The 23,053-nt window shown below is 34.7% G+C and overlaps 1 protein-coding gene across 3 annotated transcripts in view; it reads left to right on the top strand.

The window, feature by feature from the left end:
• The first annotated feature begins 4,114 nt into the window (after positions 1-4,114).
• Positions 4,115-23,053, top strand: part of LOC120769680 (mitogen-activated protein kinase-binding protein 1) — a 111,766-nt gene continuing 92,827 nt past the window's right edge. For 2 of the 3 annotated variants that reach the window (XM_040096800.1, XM_040096801.1), the window contains exon 1: positions 5,091-5,297. In XM_040096800.1, coding sequence (XP_039952734.1) covers positions 5,091-5,297 — 207 coding nt within the window. Of the gene's footprint in view, positions 5,298-23,053 lie in introns of all 3 variants that reach the window. The other variant, XM_040096803.1, reaches the window with a different exon arrangement.

Here is a 23,053-nt window from a genome sequence, read left to right as displayed (position 1 = left end):
GTTGGTGGGCTTCTACTTGATTGAGTTGTAAACTTAGCAACTGCTAAGTAACAAAGGTTAGAGAAATATGAAAACACAGCAGGCGATTGCGATTCGGTCATCAAAATCATACACAAACACACACGAAAACTGATTAAGGCACTAAATTTCACAGAGAAAGTGAAATTGGGAAACAAAAAAGGCGTAATAAGTCAAGCTAAAACAAAACCCTCAGTTTACTCAACCTAACGGCGAAATGTAATGAATCGATTTGCTTATGCACATCAGCTTTTATGTACATATGTACATGTACATGTACGTGTGTTTGTACTATATGTATGTGTGAAGGTCATTGCGTCTCAATAAATGATGTATGGCTTTTGATATTTTACTTATCATTTTTGCTCTAACTCTTGTTTTTTTGCAATCTTATTTTCCTAATGTTTGTTTTCATATCTAAATGATGGCAATAAAGCGGCTAAAAAGCAAAGAAATTACTACTTATCAGCAATGAAAGGTGATAAAACACACACGAGTAATGTATTGTGCTTGAAAAATATATTTACTTATATATTTGTATATATATACTTATGTATATACTTTTTTCAATAAAAAGAAGCCGTTTGCATGTTTTCGATAGTCACGAGATGAAATGACATGCAATACATTTTATAAATAATCAATATACCGATTGCAGTCACTGAAATTCAATGCTATATGGCAACAAACTCAGCTCATCAGTCATGATTTTTACATTCTTCTGCTCTGAGAATATTTTTAAAGTGTCTAACCTCCGTACAATTTATGTTTTACAATGCTGAAAACGTTCATTAAAGCACTCTTCTCATAATTTCTATAAATCGACTTAAGCTATTTTGTCTTTAAAACCACAGCAAATAGTTTGTACGCGTGTTTCATCTAGTCAGCAATCAATTTAGTTGTAAACTAAGGCCGCAAAGGTGAAGGAAAGCGCAAGTGATTTCAAATTTCCGCTGATAAAAAAAAAGTAGAGAACACGAACTTAGAAGAGAATAAAAACTAGCAATTCATAAATATCTGTAGAGAATTACGTCATAGAGACAGACTCACGAAGAATATTTAAAAATATTAAAAAAGTTGTAAACATTTCTATTTGCGCGCTAATCATATTAAGTAAAAGTGGAAGTCTCTAACGTTCTCAATGTAAATATTTTCCTTTTTGTTTAGCAAAACGCTGCAAAAATAGCAATAGACTATTAGTATTAATCATTCCTCTGAGAAGCAACTGGTTTTTATTGCGTAGTGTTTTGTTCCTCAATTATTCCGTATATTGGCGCAGTTTAACGAAATTTCTGTTTTAAAGTTAAGGTGGTCCTAATATATACATATACTCATAATAAGAATCAGGAATTTTTTTATACAAGTATGATTGTTTTTAATATACGGTTTAATATAATAAAAAAGTAATATAATTAAGCATTTTATAGTTTTTTCCATTTTTTTTTTGATTTTCAGATATTTTTTTCGATGATTTTTATTTTTTTGTTAATAAAGTAATTATATAATATAGAAAATTATGTTTACATTTGATCAATAATACAATTTTAACAAATAAATTTTAAAAAAATTAGAGTACATAGCCGTCCAGTGGATGTTTGAAACTCCCACAATAAACTTTGAAACTAATTTTTTTAAATTTTAACTCAATCGGTGGTTATTCTTTGATTTTTTAAGTTTTCTAATAGTTTTTCCCCCAAGTGTTTTTTAATTTTTCTTATTTTTTTTGTTTTTTTTTTAGGTCTCTCAAATTAATATTTCAAATTTAATATTTTTAATTTTCCCAATTTTTCTAAATTTTTTTAGGTTTTCTAAATTGTTTTTTTTTCAAGTTTTTTGTTTTTTCAAAATTTTTTGATTATTTTCCAAAACTTGTGAGTTTTATGTTTTTTCCTGTTTTTTTTTAAATTATTATTTTTTTAATTATTTATTTTTTTAAATTATTTAAAATTATTTATTTTTTTTTTTTAATTAATTTAATTTTTCCATTTTTTTTAATTCTTCTATAAGCTGGATGTTGTTGTATGTCCTGTTGTATTTTAAAAAATTTCTACTAGTTTTTTTTTTTATTCTGTATCTAATTTTTCTTAATATTTTTTTTTAATTTTTAATATTTTTTTAAATATTTCCATATCGTTTTTTTTGCGTTTTTTTAATTTTTCTAATAGTTGTAAGTTGTTTTAGAAATTTCACTAAAATGGGTTTTTAATTTTTCTAAATCTTTCCCAATATTTTTTAAATTTTCCCAATTTTGATAATATTTATTTTCAAAAAGTTTTTAGTTGTATGGAATTTTTTATTGTATAAAATTTATTTTTCTTTAGTTTTCCCATTTTTTTAACTTTTCCAACTTTTAAATTTTTTTATTAAAAAAAAATTCTTTAAAACTCTTTAAATTTTGTTTAATATGTGTAAATGTAAAATGTTTTTTTTTTTATTTAAATATATTGTTTTAATTTTCCGAAAAAATTGTCCCTTAATTTTCCCATTTTTTTTTTAATTTTACTAAAAGTTTTGTGTTATATCTAATTTTTTAATGTATCAAATTTTTTTTAATTATGCCTTTTTTTATTTTCACTATTTTTTTAATTTTCAAATTTCCAATTGTTTTATTTGAAAAAAAGTCTTTAACATTTTTTTGTAATTTTGTTGAAGTGTGGTTTTTAGTTTTCTTAAAATTCCTAATTTTAAAATTTTTTTATTTGTGTAAGTTTTATAAATTTTTTTTTGTTATTTTTCTAAGTACTATTTTGTTAATTATTTACAAGTTTTTTGTTAATTTTTTAAGTTTTTGTTTTTAATTTTTTTTAAAAGGTTTTCTTTTTAAGATTTCTAAAAGTTTTTTTTTTATATTAGAAATATTTCTTAAATTTTCCTTTAATTTTTTGAATACTTTTTGTAGATTTTTATAATTTTTCTGCATTTTGTTTTTAGTTTTTTCTAAAGTTCTAAGCACATACATATGTATGTACATGTGTATGTACATATGTATGTCCTAACTTTCTGTCTTTAAAAGTTTTAAGTTGTTCAAACGATCTCTTGAATTATGTTTAAAAATACAACTGTGTTATTAAAAATATATCAAGTATTTTGTATGACTTAAAAATATAAAATTTTGAATTGTTCAGCAGATTTATTGTTGTTTACTAAAAAAATTTAATTTTAAGTATAAATAAAGCAAAAAGAAATATTATTTAGCACCACCGTTTACGTAAATTTTATACATAAGTTTCGTATCTTTATTGTCTTTAAATTAGCACCTACATTAATAACCTTAGCGCCTTTCATACTTACATTCACATACATATGTACATATGTATGTATGTATATTGAACGAAAAAGCCAACTATTTGGAAGCTTTGTTGGAGTTAGTTTTGTTGATCTGTTTTAAGCTGCGATTCAGCCATGATGCTTACCGCTCTATGATATATCACACATCGTTGGTACCCTCCTCACTACAGCTCTGTTCTCAGTGGTCTTTGCAAATGTTGACCGTGTGATTATTCAATGAATATTATTCAATACTACACCTCGCATATTACGTATATTCATTTATACATATATGCCTTCCTACATATGTATGTACATCATTACACTCAAGCCTTCTGCGCTTATCACTTTTAGTCTTGCGCTCCGCTTCCTTACTCTCTTCTAAGCATATTTGCTGTTTCTACAGACACTGTCGCGATTGTGTTTTGTTAATTTGTATTTGTTTGTTGTTTTTTTTTTAATTTTTTCTTCTACCTTGTCTTACCTTACGTTCTTGCCGTTCACTTGTACTTTTGCTGATTATTATTATTATTTTTCGCTTCCATTTGGCACAATTCACTGTCGGCGTTCGCAGCGTAACAAGCAAAACAAGCGTGTGATGCAAAGTTTATAAGAAAATTAAATAAAAAATAAAATCAAATTTAAAAAAAGTTATAATTTGTATTTGCAATTTCAATTTGAATAGAGTAAAAGTGGTGGCCGCCGCGCTCCCCTCGGCGCATGATCGCCGCGATATTCAATTACTGATACGCCACGTTGGGGGGACTACCTGCAAACCGCTATGTTTGAGCTACAAATATAAATAATTACATAGATCTGTATATACATATGTATGTATATATGTGTTAGTGTGTGTAAGGTACAACAATAACCGCAGCAACAAGCGTCGCCACTCAGTCATCACCGCGGATCGTGTCCGGCGTTAATTTCTGACTAAGATTACCTCACAGCACAATCGCAATTGGAACGTGCGGCGCTGTGGTGCGGCACGCAGGGGTGCATTTCACGGTTCGCGTAGTTAGAATTTACCGATTCCGACGACCGACGATTGTCTATGCTTACGGTGGTGTGCCTAATTTGTTTGTTATTGTGTTTTGCCTTTAATTTGTTTTTTTTTTTTGCGTGCCCACAGTGTTGTGAAAAAATAGCATTATGTGGAAATATTAAAAAATAATACTAGTGAATGAAAAAATTAAATCTAGTAAGTGACTCGGATACAAACCATAAAACTGCGTCTCTGTACAAAGTTTGCTCTCCTCTACAGTGGCAATATAGCGCCCGCTTAGTCAAGCCCTGCAACGCGTACTTACTTACCTGACCGCCGCTGTACCAGCAGCCAGCCCACCTGACAGTCGCAAACGCTCTTGTACACACTCGCTTGCGTTCGCTGCACTCTCGCTCTTGTGTTCGCCAAAGCCACCACCGTTATTTTAGTGCATTGGCGGCGCGCTGCTTATCAATGCGCGCTTCAATGCCGTCAATTAAAAAAAACGCCATTCAAATTTGTTGTCACCGCAATGCCAAACGCTTTTAAGCGCTACAACAACAACAACAGCAATAATAATAATACAAATTGTTTATAGAAAGTCGGTGGAAAGGCTGAGAAGACGCGCGCAAACACAAATCCATCGCTTCGCTCAACCGAGTGCGCCTCTTTTTTATGTAAATACCCTACTTATGGTACATACATATGCGTTTGAATGTATCCGTGTGTGCGCTTTTGTAAATTAATTTTAAGTGCATAAATTGTTTTTTTGCGTTGTTGTTTTTTTGTGTTTTTCTGTTTTTTTTTTTTGCTGTTGAAAATGCATACCCGCATTCGTGCACCGTCTTTGCCGCAACTTTGCTCTGCGCACACACCACCCTCCACGCCCTGCACGCCGCCCATCTATGGCAGCGTTGGCAACTTCGCCAACTTTGGCAACTCGAGCATGGCGCTGCATTCGCCGTTCTCAACGTCGTCAATCTCGCTATCGCCTAAATTCCCAGCGAATTATGTCAGAAGCGAAAAGGTAAGTGATCGTGAAGATAAAAAAAAAATTAACTAAAAGATAAAAAACATAAAAATAAAGTAAAAATAAGTAATAAAAAAATAACCAAACAAATATAATAAACAAAAAAAAAAAATAAAACAATAAATGAAAAAATAAATAAAAATATTAAAAAAATAGCAACAACAAAAATAAAAGTAAACAAATTGGGCAAAAAAAAAACCAATGAAAGGGGCTGCGAAAAACAAATTAGCGGTACTAAATTTATTTTTAGTTATTTTTTCTTGAAAATGTATTAATATAAGTGACATACATAAGCGAAAACCAGATAAAAAGCTTTAAGAAAAAGGTGCAAAATCAAAATGTTCAAGATACTCGTAAACAAAACTGCGTCCTAAACTTTCAAAGTATACACAATAGACAAAATTGTTATCTAAAGTTATAATCTCCAGTTCTTTTTGGGTATTATGCTAAATTTAATTCTATATGCTTTCAACGTCGTCGTATATATCGTTCAGCTCATTGTTCCATCGACTGCGGTATTCGCCATTGCCAACGCGCAAAGGAAAATAAATCCTCCGCAGAACCTTTCTCTCGAAAACTCGTACAGCAGAACGAGGATTACAAGTGACTTGTAGAGTTTGGTCTTTGATCAACTTCACTATCAGACCCATTTGCCTCGCTCCTTGTCCAACTTGGAGAAAGCAGAACTAACGGCACGGTTCTTATGAGCAATGATGTCGATGTCATCGGCGTTAGCCAGCAGTTGTACACTCTTGCAGAAGATTGTACCTTCTCTATTCAGCTCTGCTGCTCGAATTATTTTCTCCAAAAGTACACTGAAGAAGTCGCACGATAGGGAGTCGCCTTGTTTTAAAACTCGTTTCGTATCGAACGGCTCGGTCCTTCCCGATCTTGACGTAGCTTTTGGTATTGTTCAACGTCAATTTACACAGCCGTATTCGATTTGCGAGGATACCAAATTTAGACATCGCGATATAAAGGTAGCTCTTTTTTGTGCTGTCAAAAGCAGCTTTGAAATCGACGAAGAGATGGTGTGTGTCAATCTTATCTTCAAGGGTATTTTCCAAGATTTGGCTCATGGTCAGTTGTTGATTTTTCAGGTTTGAAGCCACACTCATGAGGTCTAATCAGTTTGTTGACGGTGGACTTCAATTTTTCACACAGTACGCTTGATAGAAGCTTATCCCTCGGTGTTGGCGCAGATTCTGGGATCTTTCTCTGAGTGGATGTGGCAGTAAGCACACTTAAATACAAATATATATATATATATGTATATATATATATATAAATATATATAAATATATATAAATGATCCACGTGACGAACTGAGTCGATTTACCCATGTGTATTTGACCATCTCTGTATACGCAAAGTCCCCCAGCTTTTGAGATAAAAGTTGCTCATTTCTTGAAATCGTATATTTTGGACCAGTGAAATATATAAAAGAGAAAACTTTTGATGACTTTTTCTTTTTTCGTATTTCTTTTTTATTTTATTTCTTCAGTTTTTGTTGTTTTTTATAAAGTAAATACTGGTTTTTGTTCTTGAATTATATTTTATCTTTATGACATACTTTTTATATTTTCTTCAATACTTAGTAAGACACCTTAATCGTTCTTTTTAAGTTTTTTAAGTCCTCAGAACTTAAGAAAAGTAATAACATACTCCTTATCATTTATTGTTTTAATTTTTTTTTATAATTTCGTACTTACATAGTGTTCGCTCAGTTTATCTTATATTTTTATCAAATCATATTTTATTTATAAGTGATGATGGTCATTGAACAATTCTTTAGCGTTCGTACGTTTTTTTAACTGATCTATAAGATTTGTTGGTATTAAATTGCATGCTTCATAAAGATATGACCAAGGTGATTCTAGCGAATACTGAGTATGACATAATAATTTTTATTCCAAAACACTTCAGAGAACGTGGGCTCTACTGAATCAGGAGTAGATACTAAATAAATTTCGCAGTCATATTTCAGTCCTTTACTGTTTTGAAAGGGGTATTCTAGTCTAAAGCAATGAACTTCAGGCTACTTTTGAAGTGTCTTAAAAACATTTTTTTGTGACTATTTCGAATTTTTTAAAAGTAGTAAAAATTGATGTAGGTGGATATGACCAGTTCCAGGCATAGACAAGTCTTTAAAGAAGACTCTCTAAAATCTGCAGATAAATCGGTTCAGTAGAACCTGAGATTTGGTGGATATCGTTTTGGAAAAAACAGTATAGAGAAAAAACCCTTAAAGTTTCAGTTTCGCCCGAAACAGTTTGGATGCCAACGTATACATATCTCTGAAAATAATTTGTATTTTGAAAAATTCTATTGTTGATATATTCTTGATTAACCAATTTAAAAAAAGATTAACCAAACTTAGAAAAAAATATTTTTTTTATTTCTAGACTTCGTCTAATTCCAGCACAAGTTTGCTTTTTCGTTAGATCATATCAAATACTTTCAAATTTTCCCAACCATTTTTCTGTAGTAGTAGTAGTCTTTGATTTATCAGTTCTAACAATTTGCCTCTATATTCCAATTGATTTACTAGTCTAACTGATTTATGCCATTTATTTGCTCTATTAGCCATGAAAGAGGTCAGGACTTTCAGTTAAGCAAGACTTTAACTACAATTGCTTATGCGGCCGGTTTCTGAACCGCTAGTCGCTTTCAATGCGTTTTTCAAACCATTATTTTCGACTTAAAATAAACACAAGCCACCGAGTGGTGCAAAGCCTTCAAAGACGGTCGAGAGATCGTTAAAGATATGCCACGTTCTGGACGACTTTTGACCTCTAAAACTGCTGAAAATATGAAAAAGTAAAGGGCGGTGCTTGAAAATCGTCAGACAAGTGTTAGAGAGATGACAAAGAGCTCGACATCTTTCGCGGATCCGTTTGAATGATTTTTTTGGATATTTTGGGTTTAAAGCTGAATTTTTTTTTAACAAGAGTACTTGAAACAAGTCTCCTTGAACATTGCTCGCGAGAATTTTGATCCTAAATCCAATCCAAAAGTAGGAGTTTACTATCATAATCAATACCGACGGGCCCAAAATGTACTGCAGAGTAAGGACGTGGGTATACTACGAGGATTTCAATATCTCTGTGCTCTTCCATTTGCCAAACTCAGCTAGCATCTTCTAAGCGGAAGTATTAGACATAGAAAAAGACTGTGGAGCTCTACTGAATAACTACTGGAGGAAACAGAAAGATACCATATACCACCAGGCGACATTACTAATTCTGCCGATACAACAACAACCTTATCGTCACCAAATATAAACTGATGCATGTTCACCAAATATATAGTAGGAACACTTTAAGCTCGCTGGCAGGTCAACTCCACTTGTCCATAATTTGGGTTAACGGTCATAGAAACCATATACATACATATATCGACAACGAAAAAACAGACTAGTATGCCAAGTCCCTCCTTATGCCGAGGCCTCTCCTAACAATCAATTAAATTGCAGTTTTGCCTTTCTTTTAAGACGCTCCCTCGTATATGAGTTCGACTCTTAGTCGTCAAATTTTTATTGTAATCGACTTTCTGGTTAACATGTTTTAAAGTGTTTGAAAAGTAAGAAACCCTCTATTAAAGAGTGCAGTTCAAATCCTTTAATGTCAGTGACGAGTTACTTACACCTCTCAGATTTTTATTTAGACTTTTTCGTACAAAGTAATCGCATGATCTCATTAACAAAATTAGATGGTGTAATCGATAATTACAGTAAGGAGAACTCCGACCAACCAGTTAATCACTCTCGCAGCGAAATCGCTAACTTACATATATTGATAAATCTGCTCTAATCGTGCGATTTGCAGCTACGTCAGAATTATTCGAAAAGTTCAAGGTGAACGCATTAGAATTAGAATTGCAGTTTCGCACGCAAATTTCATAATATCCACGAGGCGCGCGTCGGCAGTGCTCGTCTCCGTGCCTCCTCGCAACAGCAAGCATAATCGCTCATTCGCCAGCAACGGCTAAAGAATTAATGATATTATTTACATATCTGAATACATACATACATACATTATACTGGCATTCTCGTTTGCAAGCATTTGTGTGGCTTGTTGCAAGTGGGTACGACTGTTGCAATTAACAACACCACACCACCTTTCCTTTTCAGTTTTCTCATGGAATGCAGCAACATAAATGAGCATTTAGCATTTAACTATTTATGAATATACCATACCATAGATGTATGTGTGTGTGTGAAGTGTTTGCGGCGGCCCATTGTTGCAAGCTCTGCATGTCTGCCGCACATAGAAGTACAGCAATAATTTGATTGCAGCAACAATGTAAATTTCTGGGAGGGACACTGACGTTGCACATGCACCGACTTGCGGGCTGCTAGCGTTGTCTGCGTCTGCTTTTTAGAGCAGAAACAATTTTCATTTGCAAATCTTTCGAAAATGTTTTTTTCCAGCGCACATTTTCGGCCTGGCTTTGCTCTTGCTGAAGCCCAAAAAAGACACACACAAAGAAGGAGGCTTCAACATCGCTCGCTGCCTAATCGGCTTTAAGTTTTTTGCCTTTGTTGTTTTTGTTCTACTCATTTATATACATATGTACGTGTGTGTGTGCTTACATATGCATATTTTTCGACTCCCCCATTGGTATGCAGATGTTGCACGCTTCTTCCCACGGTTGGCGGTTCGTTCTCTGCTTTCTTGCTGCAATTTTTCTTGCTTGTGCATGCAGGTTTTCCCAAATACTCGCGTCCTTACGTCAGTGTGTGTGTGTGCTTATAATCGCGCATACATATTTTTTTCAAGTCGAATGGATAGAATAATTGCTTGCATGCACCGGCTGTTGCATGGGCGCACAGTGGGTAGTGTGTGTTAAAATTTTGATTTAATTTTTTTTTTTGAAACTAAAAAGTACAAATTATTCTCATATTTAATTTTCCATTTCTTAAACGTTTTCGTAAAAATTTAAATTTTTTTGTTGCTAAAATTTAAGAAAAAAAAGTTTAAAAAAAAATTAAATACGAAATTTAGAAAAAAAATTAAACTTGAGGAAACAAAAAACATTGGAAACTAAAAAAAAATTTAAAATTAAAAAAATTTATTTGAAATTTCAAAAAAATTTTAATTGAAAAAAATTAAATTAGAAATTTCGAAGAAAATTTAAATATGGAAAAAAAAGAAAATTAAATATGAAATTTGGAAGAAAATTTAAATAAAAACATGCTAAATTTAAAGAAAAAAATTAAAAATGAATAAAAATAAATAAATTTTGAAAAAACATTTAATTTGGAAAAAATGAAGTTTAAAATAAAATTTTAAAATTTGGAAGAATATTGAATTTGAAAAAAAATTGCTAAAATTAAAAAAAAATTCTTAAACGTTTTCGTAAAAATTTAAATTTTTTTGTTGCTAAAATTTAAGAAAAAAATTGAAAGTTAAAAAAAAAATTAAATACGATATTTAGAAAAAAAAATTAAACTTGAGTACAAACAAACATTAGAAATTAAAAAAAACAATTTAAATAAAATAATTAAATTTTGAAATTTCGAAAAAATTTTAACTAGAAAAAAAAGTTAATAGAAATTTTGAAAAAAATTTAAATTTGAAAAAACAATTAAATATGATGAATATTTGGAAGAAAATTGAAATAAAAAAAAATGCTAAATTTAAAGAAAAAAATTAAAATGAATAAAAAAATTTAAATTTGGAAAAAATGAAGTTTAAAATAAAACTTTAAAATTTGGAAGAATATTGAAATTTGAAAAAAAATTGCTAAAATTAAAAAAATAATTGAAAATTAAAAAAAATAATTCTGAAATTTGTAATTTGGAAAAAAATTTAAATTTGAAAAAAAAATTAAATATAAAATTTAAAAAAAAAAACAATTAAATGTGAAAAAAATTAAATATGAAATTTTGTAAAAATTAAATTTGAAAACAAAAAAATAGTTGAAATTAAAAAAAAAAAATGAATAAAATAGTATTTAAAAAAAATTTGAAATTTCGAAAAAATTTAAACTTGCAAAAAAAAAACGCCAACTCATTTAATTCTGTTAATATACATATGTATGTATATCTTTCCACACATTTTTTTAGCAATTCCGTAAAAAATTCTGCACAATTTCACCCCACTGTATATCGCCACCCCAGCCATAATGTTGCCTTAATCAAAGTTGGCGCATTGCCCAGCCGTTGGAATTTCAGTTGCTTGTTATGCGCGTCTGACATGCGCTGCATTTGCGCTGCCTCCAACACATTATCACTGCCGCAGCTGCTACTGCGCGCCATGCGGCAAGCCGCTACTCCGCCCAAACAATGCTCTCCTTTCAAGTGTATACCTAATTGTTATGGCATAAATCTTCGCAGCGGCCCACAGCGCCGAATGCCACTTGCCACACACACAGCACTTTGCTTCCTCTTCCACAAAAGTGACTTGCACTTTTACCGCAATTCCTGCACAACTCACCCTGCCATACACACTTACACACACACACACACATATTGTACATATGGTTGGCTTCATTATAAACCGGCTAATTTAGTTTTCCTGGCATTTCTTTGCCAATTTGACAGCGCCATGCGAAAATTGTGTGCTTCGCTGCTCTTTTTCTTTTTGTTGTTGTATTCACTTGACTTGCGCGCAATGAAAATGAAAGGAAAAATGCATCATTGCAATTTCCCTTTTCACATGTGAAGCAACTGCGGCCGCAAAAAAAAGCACGCGCACAATGCAGACTTCCCCTCCTCCCTGCCTACCGCCTCCTGCTCGCCTACTCATTTGCTGACTTACACACACTTTGTGGCTGCTGCGGTGTTCAGCGTTAATTTTACGCTGCCAACGCGCGCTGAAGCGCTTATAGAACGGGTGGGGGGTGCATGCATACCTTGGCATGAATTGTGCATATTTGCTGAAGATTGCCATCAGCTGCCAACGCTTGAGTGACTATCTTCCTGGCTCGAATGGTTGCCATTATTAGTCGGCGGCGGCGCTTTTTTCCGCCTACTCTTTTGCGGTCCCGCACTTGGTGGCGCCCCAGTGTGTCTGTCAGCCGCCGTGGTCCCATAAAATAATTTTCATTAACTGCAAATTTGCATTATTTGCCTTTGCCGCCGACAAGCGTTTGCATTTTTTAGCCAATTACTGCAGTGCTTTTGTTGCTCGTGCATTTGTTGTTGGGTTTTTGAAAACTTTTGTGATTTACAATGCCGCTGCGAATTTCTCTGGGTTGTTGTTGTTGTCAAAATAAGCGTAATTCCATTCCTTTCCAATTTTGCCATTAAAATTGCGTGCTGCGCCATCGCGTCTTCAGCTGCTGCTTCTTCGTCGCACTTGGCTTGTTCGTCTCTACTTTGCTCAGTCTTTTCAACTTTTGCCATCATTTTCATTTCCTTATCGCATCTGCAAGCCTTTCGTCTGCTGCTCGGCATTTCGAATTAGCACCGTTAACTTTTATTATTATTTCTTCTTTAGTTGTTTTTATTGCTTTTGCTGTTGTGTGTTGGCTATGACATCATGTCTTCCCAAGCGTTTTCGCATTTATGTGGTTACGCACTAATGCCTGCGATTACCATGTTATCAGTGTCTGCTCTCTTCGCCCTGCGCCGCCACCTGCCGCGCCACTTCCTTTGCTCTCACCAAAATGCTATTGCTGTTGGTGTTGTTGTTGCCGCACCGCTGCACACCCATCGCCCACTCACTTGCTTCACCATCCATCCAACTTTGCATAGTTTTACTAATAGTTTCACATCCAATTCCGTCCGTTCGTTCGTTATGTTTTATGATTTTCACAGTTGTTCAAGTATATATGTTTTGTTGTTGTTGTTTCTGTGTTTTTTTTTAACATTATGAGATCGTGTTTTCTTTTCACTTTTGATTTCTCAGTTTGTTGCCTCTGTATGGTATATTGTTTTATTCATGAAAGTAATAGCCGTACAAATAGTGTAAGTAGTTCGGCAAGCGATTTTCGTTATAAATATAACTGTAAATTTGTTAACATAAGATTTTGTTGTTTCTTTAAGATATCTACATAGTTATATTGGTAGTAAAAACCGGTAGGCTCGGAGCTGTATTAATTTCTAGGAAGTCAAGTGAAGATTTTCTAAGTCAGCTCATCTCTACTTGGATTGTGCTCTCTCGAAATTTAAAGAACTCCGTGAGATCCTTGATTATATATGTTTTGATTTCACCAAATCCTAGAGTTTAACTAGTGGATTATTGCTTTCTATATGGAAATTTTATAACAAGAGAAAAGGAAGAGGAAAAACATCTAATAAACTAATGTGTAAAAAAAAACTTGTTTTTCATAGCTTTACAGTTTTGAAAGTATTATATGAGAACATTAGCCCATAGCGCATATTCGGAATATAATGGACTTTTTCAAACTCCATATAAAGGGAAGTAAGGGACTTTTAATTTTCAAAAAATCGATAATTTCAAAATATTCTCCAAAAATTTGCAGTTGATCCGGCAATAGTTTCGGAGATATGAGCGTATTTGTAAACATTTTTAACTTAGTCTAATGGGTTTTCAAAAAACCTTTGAACTCGTTTTTTTTTTCGAAACGATATAGACCGATCGGATTGAAAATTGTATACAATCTTCTTAGATATGTATATGTATGTTTGCCTGAAAATAATCGAAGGAATAATTCTTTATTGTATGATGCTCTACCACCTGTTCAGGTGTCTTGCTTTATTTTTTATGATGAATGACTCGTCAAAACGATTTTTTGAGTGCTCAAAAATGCAGTTGCTTCCGTCGATGTGTAAGAGCTCCCATAGCTATGGTGAAGGGTGATCCGTCTTCGATGTATCCAAGGACGATCTTCACGAAGTTCGTTTTGGAGTGATGTACGACCACGATTGATTTTTATTGATCTCACAAATTGAATTTGCTAAGTTAATCCAAGTCAAAAGTTGTGAAAAATAAATGTTTACTATTTAACTCCTAAAGAAACCTTCATGCCCACACGTTAAAGTTGCCAAACACGACTTTAACATCGTGTCGGGGAAGCTCTCATAAATGCGCTCCAAACGCTGATAGAAGGCATCCTTGGTCACATCGTCCTTCTCTTTCGTCGGGGCGTGGGCGCAAACCAGCGATATGTTGAAGAACTTATCTTTGATGCGAATTGTGGCTAGACGTTCATCCACTGGGGCGGAGTCTCTCTCCCACCACGAACCCCAAACCGCATTCGCGCTTCTTTATATAGCCACTGAGGTAAATGCCACAAAGACCTACTCGTCACAGTCCTTGTCCCATTCATCGCACTTTTTGGACGGCGGTAATGTCTGCCTTTATTCTTACGAGGGTATCAGCTGGGAAGCGGCACCTTCCCATTTAAGCGACCGGACATTCCAGGTGCATGGCTTAAATTGTAATCCTAAATGCATTTGTCATGATTGTCATCAAAAGACGTCTCTTATCCGAGGCTGTGCAGTTGTTTCTATTTCATTGAGAGCGTTTTTTACGTAGCGGGTTTCAAAGTTAGCGCACAACCTTAAGGAGGGAAGGTTAGCCTTCTCACTCTATCTTGCCTCCAAACGAATATTCTTTGGCTACCCAGAGGATACTTGGTCCAAGATCGGAAGTCGTAAGATGCCTGAGCCATATGACTTTATCCTCCATAAATAGCAATATGAAGTATTCGAAGCAATGGTAAAATTCTTTAGAGAGAGTTTCAACCTTTTCAGAAAACTGTATCCTTTATTTTCTTGTAACAACTTTATGAAGGGGAATAAACTGAAACTTGTATCCTGAATCTAAGAAAATCATTTGAATCTAGTTATGAGGCGTGAGACTTTTCTTCTAAAACAACAGGCGAGTACTTGAGTGACGCGGCCTAGAAGCTTAAAAAATTTTCTATACATAAACCACGTTTCAACATAACGGTTCAATAAAGAAAATGTAGTATCCAAATGTATTTACTAATTTCGATTTAACGTTTTTTATGACAATGTTTACAACTCTCAATGCTCAATCGCTTCGCAGAAAGTGTTTTTCGTGACTTTTAATAAGCTTACTCTGGCTCATATTTGATGTGCCTCTTGTTAAACTGTTACGTCACACTTTCTGACACGACTTGCATAAATAGAGTGCATTTTTACCCAAGCGTCGCATTACAGATAAATCGAAAGTATAAGCGCATTTTTTGTAGCTGAAAGCATTTCTTTAACATTCACCCATTCAAGCATAACCACAAATAGTGTCAAGTGTAACGGATCATTCATTCTCTTGCATAACGGCTTCAACGCTCTCAACAGCATTTTCGAAATTTCCCTTTCCCAAAATCAAATGAAAATCAATTACCAAATCTCTTTGCGTGCACCAAGCAACTTGTTGTTTTTACTTTTGTTGCACAATGCACTCGTCTGCCAACGAGCGCTGCTGCTTAAACAACTCCCACTTGATGTAGCCGAGGCAGTCGCAAACAGTTATGCTATTTATACCAGCATTATGACAGCGCTGGCTGCCAGCGAAGCGACATTATGTCATCGTCACCTTCTCGTGCAGCAACATTGCCATCACCAAAACTGTCGCAATTACCAGAAGCGCTTAATTAGTGACAGCGCAATCAGCGCTTTTGGTCGCGGCTCATTGCTTCCGCGCTGATTTCGGTTGCAGTGACAATTGTGCGAGATTTTTGGATTATGGCTGAATGTGGTGCAGCTGGTGATGTGAGTGGAGACTCTGCCTAGCTTGTCGATTCTTTATTGTAGGGAGTTGGTTGATTTTTTGAATATTTTTAATTAAATGTAGCAAATACAGTTTGCTTTTTACCATAAAAATAAATTCTGAAAATTTTTGAGTTCCCATGATCCCATAGCCGATCTCGAAGAGAACCTCTCAAATGAAAAAATATTTTGCCCAAAGTTATCTTAAATCCAAACAATCTATTGTTACTATAAATTAATCTAGATGTTGACCAAACCCAAAAATTTAATTCTTGGAAGCTACCATCCCAAAAAGTTTTCGCTTGCGAAAAATGTAAGTTTCAGACAGGTTAAAAAATCGAAATTATAATCAAATATCTTCTTCCTTCGACCATTTTCTGACAAATAGAAATCTAAGAAGGTCGTGTGAAAATTTTAATTTGATAGGCCCAGCCCTTTGGTGAAATTTTCCCTACCGACTCTGAAAACAGCATTTCAAGAAAGAACTCATTTAAAGTTGTGTCCAAGTTTTCTTCTTCTTTCGCACTACAACTATGGGTTTGGGCCGAGAACACAAAATTTCGTCAGTTGCTTACATACTTTGCGAGGTCACACTAGTTGTACATCGAAAAAGCAGACAGTTCGCTATGAACTTGGCGCCCGCCGCCATAGAACTCATATATTTCATAATTCCAACTTCTTCGATAATCGCTTACCCGGTCGTCTCCAAGGACTTTGCGGAGAACAGTACTCAAGAATGTTCCAAGACCTTTCTCATCTCGGTTCGTCATGTCGTTTATGTTTCTGCGCCATATAATAGGACGGTAATAATGTGAGACTTATAGAGCTTAATTTTTATTTCTTGAAAAATATTTCTGATGAGATTCTTAAGACCTGTTGACAAGACTTCTTCCGCGCTTAAACTCCAGGCTTAGATTGTTGGTGGAACTTCTGCTGGTTCCGAAATATATAGAGTCCTTCTTCTTTTTTTTCAATTTTATTACTACCAACAGTGTCGTAGTGCCGTCCAAGTACTTTTTCTAGCTCTCGCTCACCAAGAGAGAACCACTCTGTCTTAAACTTTATCTGGTATCGAACGGATTGGTGAAATCATTCCCAATTTTGATGGGGCTAATCTTTGTGCTCAACGTCATTCTGCGAACAGATTGAGCTTCACAGGTTTACCAAATTTAGATATCGCGTCGAATAGGCAGTTCCTGTCAGCTTTGAAATCGAGAAAGAGGTGATGTGTGTTGTTCTCTTTGTGGGGGTCTTCTCGAATTGCTCGATTTGACCTGTTGTTAAAATCTAGTCTATGTGATGTATTTGCAAGGTCTAAAGCGGCACAGATGAGGTCCAACAATTTATTTACAATGGGCTTAAGTCTTCCACAAAATACTGTCGATAGAACCTGATATGTAATGATAAGAAGGTTTATCCCGCGATGATTAGGATTTCCCTTCTGGCTGACAGAACAAGGTACAAATTGGCTTATATCTCCGAAATTCTTTGTCGGTTCAACTTCAAATTTTGAAAGAATATTTTAAAATATATGTATATACTTTCGATAAACACAGTCGATTTTTTTTAAAATTCTCAAGTGGATATAACATCTCAACCATTTTCTCGAGTTTTGTATAGTCTATTAAGAACTATTTATTGCTTCATGTTATGCGGCCCTATATTGTACCTAAACACTTTGGGAAAATAAATTTGAAGTTATTAATATAAAAAAATACATTTTTTTCTATAATTATAGGAAAGTTTTTATAGCATTCGAAATTTTTTTGCTATAAATATAGGAAAGTTTTTATAACATTCGATATTTTTTGCTATAATTATAGGAAAGTTTTTATAGCATTCGATATTTTTTGTTATAATTATAGAAAAGTTTTTATAGCGTCATATATTTGTTTGCTATAGTTATAGGACAGTTTTTATAGCATGCGTTGATATCTGTTGAATTTAGTTTAATTAAAATAATTTAAAAAAGTTCACGAAATTTTTCAGAAGGCGCACCAATGCCTACAAAATATTTCTCTTATTAATTGCTGTTCACTTTTTAACACATTTTTTAATCGAAACTCGCACTTGCGCTGTCATCGCTAACTAACTGACTCGCAAACGTGGCATAATAAATTAAACCAGTCACCGCAGTTCACGAATTCCACAAACACAATAAAATACGGTTACTGCGCTTGCAGGTAACAATAGCAGCAACAACAACATAATAGACATTTTCCACAGCAGCCAGACGATTTCGATTACATTTTCTTCTCGATTACTTTTTTGTAGCTTTTTTTGATTTTCTTCTATGTATAGTGTGGAAAACTGTCGCAACATCGCGAAAGGAAACCGAACTGCCTTTGCCTTGCCGGCCAAGTGAAATGGAAAGGAAATTGCGGCAACTTTCCATTTAAAATTTGTTTGCTGCCAGCAAATTAGAAAAAAATAATAATAATGCACAAATATATAAAGTGAAATAAAATAAAAAAGTACTTATATCCTGCCTGTGTAAATTTGACAGCTGTGAAGTGTTACCTGCGCCTCTACCTGTCTGCAAGACTGTAAAAACCGGAGCGAATTGAGTAATTGACCAATACATGGCTGCTTAAGTAACGAATTTTCTTAATAAGTAAAAAATATTTAAACGCAAACGAGGTGAGCTTTCATTAAATGGCAATTGCCGGCAATTCCACAACTAGTCGCGGCAATTGCTGTCGGTTGCGCCGCGATTATCCAATAATTACATATTTATATTGCATCGTTTTCATTAGCCTCGCTTTCCACCTTCGGTTTAATCTTAATTTCGCTGCAACAATTTATTGCTAATTTCAACGAATTTTCGCTCGGCAACAAATCGATTCCTTGCAACTTTCTAAATCCTCGCCGCTTGCCACACCACACGCTCCACCGCTCGGTGAAATGCCACAAAAATTTCCTTCCGCTTCGAGCTACAAATGTCGTTATCTGCAATATTTTTGGCGTATTTGCAATTTTTAAAATTTGAAATATGCCAACTCAGTGTTGGTGTGTGTTGCATTTATTTCTGTGCAACTTGGAATTGCTTGCAAAAATCAAATTGTATCACATCAATTTAGTTGAAAGTGCAAAATGTTGTTGGCCTTTTCAAGTTGGTATCGTCGGTGTTCGAATATGGTTTTGTAGTTGTTGCTCTAGCTATTCGTGTGTTAAGAGCATTGTAGTGGCGCATGTTGCACATACAGTGGGTTCGTGAATTGCATGTGGTTAGGTTAGCCTGAAGAGATCGACCCTAAGAAGGATCTCACTTGGACAGCTTAAAATGCCGGTTATTTCTTAATACTGGATCATAAGACCCTCACAGCCTGCCACGAATTTGTTAAGGCGGCTAATATCAATTGCGGCTATGTCTTCTGGTTCGCCGAAGGTAATATTACCGAGATGCTTTAGTCTCAGTCTTGCAAAAGCTGGACAATGGAGGACTCGGTCAAATTCCGAGATGAGCGGGACAAGAGTGTCTCCTCTGGCTAGATCATTGGCTTTGCAGTTGCCAGCTATGCGCTGTGATCTGACACCCAAACGAGTTGGATGTTAGAGTAGCTTGAGGCAATTTCTAGGAAGGCCAGACACTGGTTGACTAGCTTTGAACGCAAAATGCTCAATCTTGACGTAATCTTCTCTCCCTTCAAATGCATGTTTGAGAACTTGGACCATTGCGCCGCGAGGTATACTCCTAGCGTCATCTTCTCCGCTCCCATACCTACGAGAGATCTGTGGTCGGTCGAAGTCGCTAGAAAAGAGATGCAATGAGCTTTTTCACGGATGGATCGAAGCTCAAGAGGAAGGTTGGAGTGGGAGTCTTCTGTCGGGAGCTCTCAATGAACCAATCAACTCTGGTTTCAGACTGCCAAGATAGCAGCAGATATACTACTCCGAAGTGCGGCTTCTTTTAGGTAGCAGAGCTGCTATATAGGCCTTAAGCTCGTTGACAGTGAGTTCAACTTTCGCCAGATTAAGACCCGACAAACTGGCAGGTGGCTGCTAAGCAGACATTGAGCAAGGGGTCCTAAAGCTGCTAAAAAAATGAACATTTTTCAAAAAATTAATTTAATTGATTTTTAAAATAAAAATCTCAAAAAATTGAAATTCTTAGAAGATTAAAAAAGTTTCAAAAAATGAAATTTTTTCTCAAATTGGTAAATTAAATTTTTTTTAAATTATTATAAATAATTTTAATGTTATTTAAACACTGTACAACACAATCTATTGCCGTTCAAGCATCACTGATGCCCCGAAGATTATTTATCTCACACGCGCTGTGTGCCTGTGTGTGTGTACACTGCTTTCAATGATATTTTGTTTTCTCATATTTTTTCCATTCAATTTCCAAACTGACATATTGGCGTTAACGAATTTGTTTTCCATTTAACTTTCTGCAACGCAGCGACTTTTCAACTAGAGGCATTATTGTTGTTGTTGTTGCTGTTGTTGCTTATCGATAATGACTTCATAGACATAACAAGTTTATATAAGTCGTGGATGGCCCGGAGTAACGGCAAAAAGCCATAACAATAATAACAATAACGTTAACGATAACAAAAACAACAATAGAAACTATAGCAAGAACAACAACAACAACAAATATGTAACAGCTTCATGTTTTTCATAACTTTAGTGGCTTCAAATGCTTATTTGTCTGTATGCACTTACGTTTGTCTGTCTGTTTGTATCTCAGATGCATCTAACTGCCAATTTAAAAAGCGAAAAACACTGCGCGTTGACTTGTTGAGTGGCAAATAACCGTAAAATCAAAACTTTTGAGTGCAGTGCCACAAAATTGAAAATCGAAATTTATGCCGTTGTGTAAATACGAATGCAACGACGTCTGCTCAAGACGCCACCAGTAACCACAACAACAACAATAATAACAAGCAAAACAATCACGTCGTGCCACAGCGACAGTGAGCGGAATCGATGCAGTGCATTCAATCGCCCCAATCAACACTAACGACAGCCATTTAATTTATGGTGGCAAGTCGTGCGACGCGCCGTCGTAACCGAGTGATATTTTCAGGGCGCAAAAGCATAAATTTTGAAATTACAAAGTAAAATAATGGGAAAAAAGAAGTCTACGAAACTAATTTTTATTTGTATACCCTGAATAGGGTATATTAAATTTGTCACCAAGTTGTAATGCTCAGAAAGAAACGTCGGAGACCCTATAAAATATGCCTCAGTTTTTAAGATATCGCTCTAAAATTTTACACACGTACTGTTCTTCCCCAGAAGTTGATCATTCGTCAGAATCGCCGATATCGGACCTCTGTAGCATATAGCCGTCTTACAAACTAACCAATCGAAGTCATGTTCTTATATGGAAAACTTTTTCATTTGACAAAATATCTTCACGAAATTTTGCGTAGATTATTATTCAAAGCAAGTCTATAATTTCCCAGAAAACTGTTCATATCGGACCACTATAGCATATAGCTGCCGTACAAACTGACCAATCGAAATAAAGTTCTTGTATGGAAAAATTTTTCATGTGACAAGTTATCTGCACGAAATTTTTCATAGATTATTATACAAAGCAACGCTACAATCATCATATATTTTTTTACAGATCGGAGCACTATAGCATATAGCGGCCATACAAACTGACCAATCGAAATCAAGGTCTTGTAAGGAAAAATTTTTCATTTGACAAGTTATCTTCACGAAATTTTGTATATATTATTGTCCAAAGCAAAGCTACAATCTCCGAACAAATTATTCAGATCGGGCCACTATAGCGTATAGCGGCCATACAAACTGACCAATCAAAATCAAGACATCAAATCATTATTTTATTAAATTATTCTTATATCCTTTCATGCTGTAAAAAATGTATATGTGCAGGGTATTATAGCTTCGGTGCAGTCGAGCTTTCTTGTTTTTTCTTGTTTTTAATTGTATCACCTCTTGTTGCTCCACTTAAGTTAGCGCGCAGTAGAACAAAATGCAGTTAATAAAAACGAAAATGTCACTGTCAGTTAGCCTTACCCACAAAATGTGAAATCGTAACAACATGCAACAAGCGTACTTTTTTGTTTTTATTTTTTGTGTGAAGTTTGCGCTTTGTAGCGCTGCGAAACTCCGAAAAAATCGGCAGCTACACCTTCAACAGCGCAACAACAATTTATTATTATGTAGGTTACTCATACGTCTGGCGGCGCGCTGGCTTTTGTCGCACGCCTTGTGTGTGTTTTGAGAAAATGTCCGCGTTCATTAAATCAAACTGCCAAAGTATTTTTCTACACAATTTACCAATTTGGTGGCACGCAGCGGTATGTAGGTATGTTATTACCATGACATGCCACACCGCGCTGCATTCATCACACTACGCTGCAACACTACACCCACCAACGCGCTTGTGCCACAACACTGGCGCTTTAACTGCAGCTATATGGCTTTTGGCCGCTACAACTGCACTTCACCCTCAAAAGCAATAAAAAGACCAAACGGTGGCACTCTTTGCTCCACAATTGCCACAGCATCACGGGCAGCGTTCATTGTCTGCATCTGCCTGCTTATACGGTTATGGCATGCTGGCTGCTGACTCCTAGTGTTTCACTGCGATTTTTATGCATTTCTTAGCTGACTGGCTGGCTGGCCAAGACTCTACTTTGCTCTAGTCTGCATGCTTAAGACATTTATTCTCTATTGCTTTATCTTGCTGAAGCGAACAGCGGAGCATTGTAGGCGCCACACAGTGACCTGTGACAGCTAATGGTGTTGTTTCAATATTCTGAAATGTGAAACTCCACATTTTTGTAACCTTTTTTTATGCTCTCTAAAATTTTAATATTTTATAATTTTTGTTAATTTTTTTCCATAATATTGATCTTTGCTAGATCATTTTAAATCAGTGAAAAGATTTCATTTAAGACGAAAATATTTAATCCTAACTTTTTCGACCAAATTTTTTTTTTCAAACAGTTCAAAGTTCGAATGATTATTATTCTTATTTTTACAAAAATATGCTTGAGAATTATGTTCTAGTTATTTTTGATAAAACCGATCGTGATGGTCGTCACAATTTTTTTTGTTATGTTTTTAATGAAACCGAATAAGTAATTTTTTCATTTGGTAATCTGGCTGGCCT

Source organism: Bactrocera tryoni, chromosome 2 (assembly GCF_016617805.1).
Source record: "Bactrocera tryoni isolate S06 chromosome 2, CSIRO_BtryS06_freeze2, whole genome shotgun sequence".
NCBI classification, from domain to species: domain Eukaryota; kingdom Metazoa; phylum Arthropoda; class Insecta; order Diptera; family Tephritidae; genus Bactrocera; species Bactrocera tryoni.
Note: the sequence above shows the minus strand (reverse complement) of the source record. Positions and strands in the feature narration are given on the sequence as shown.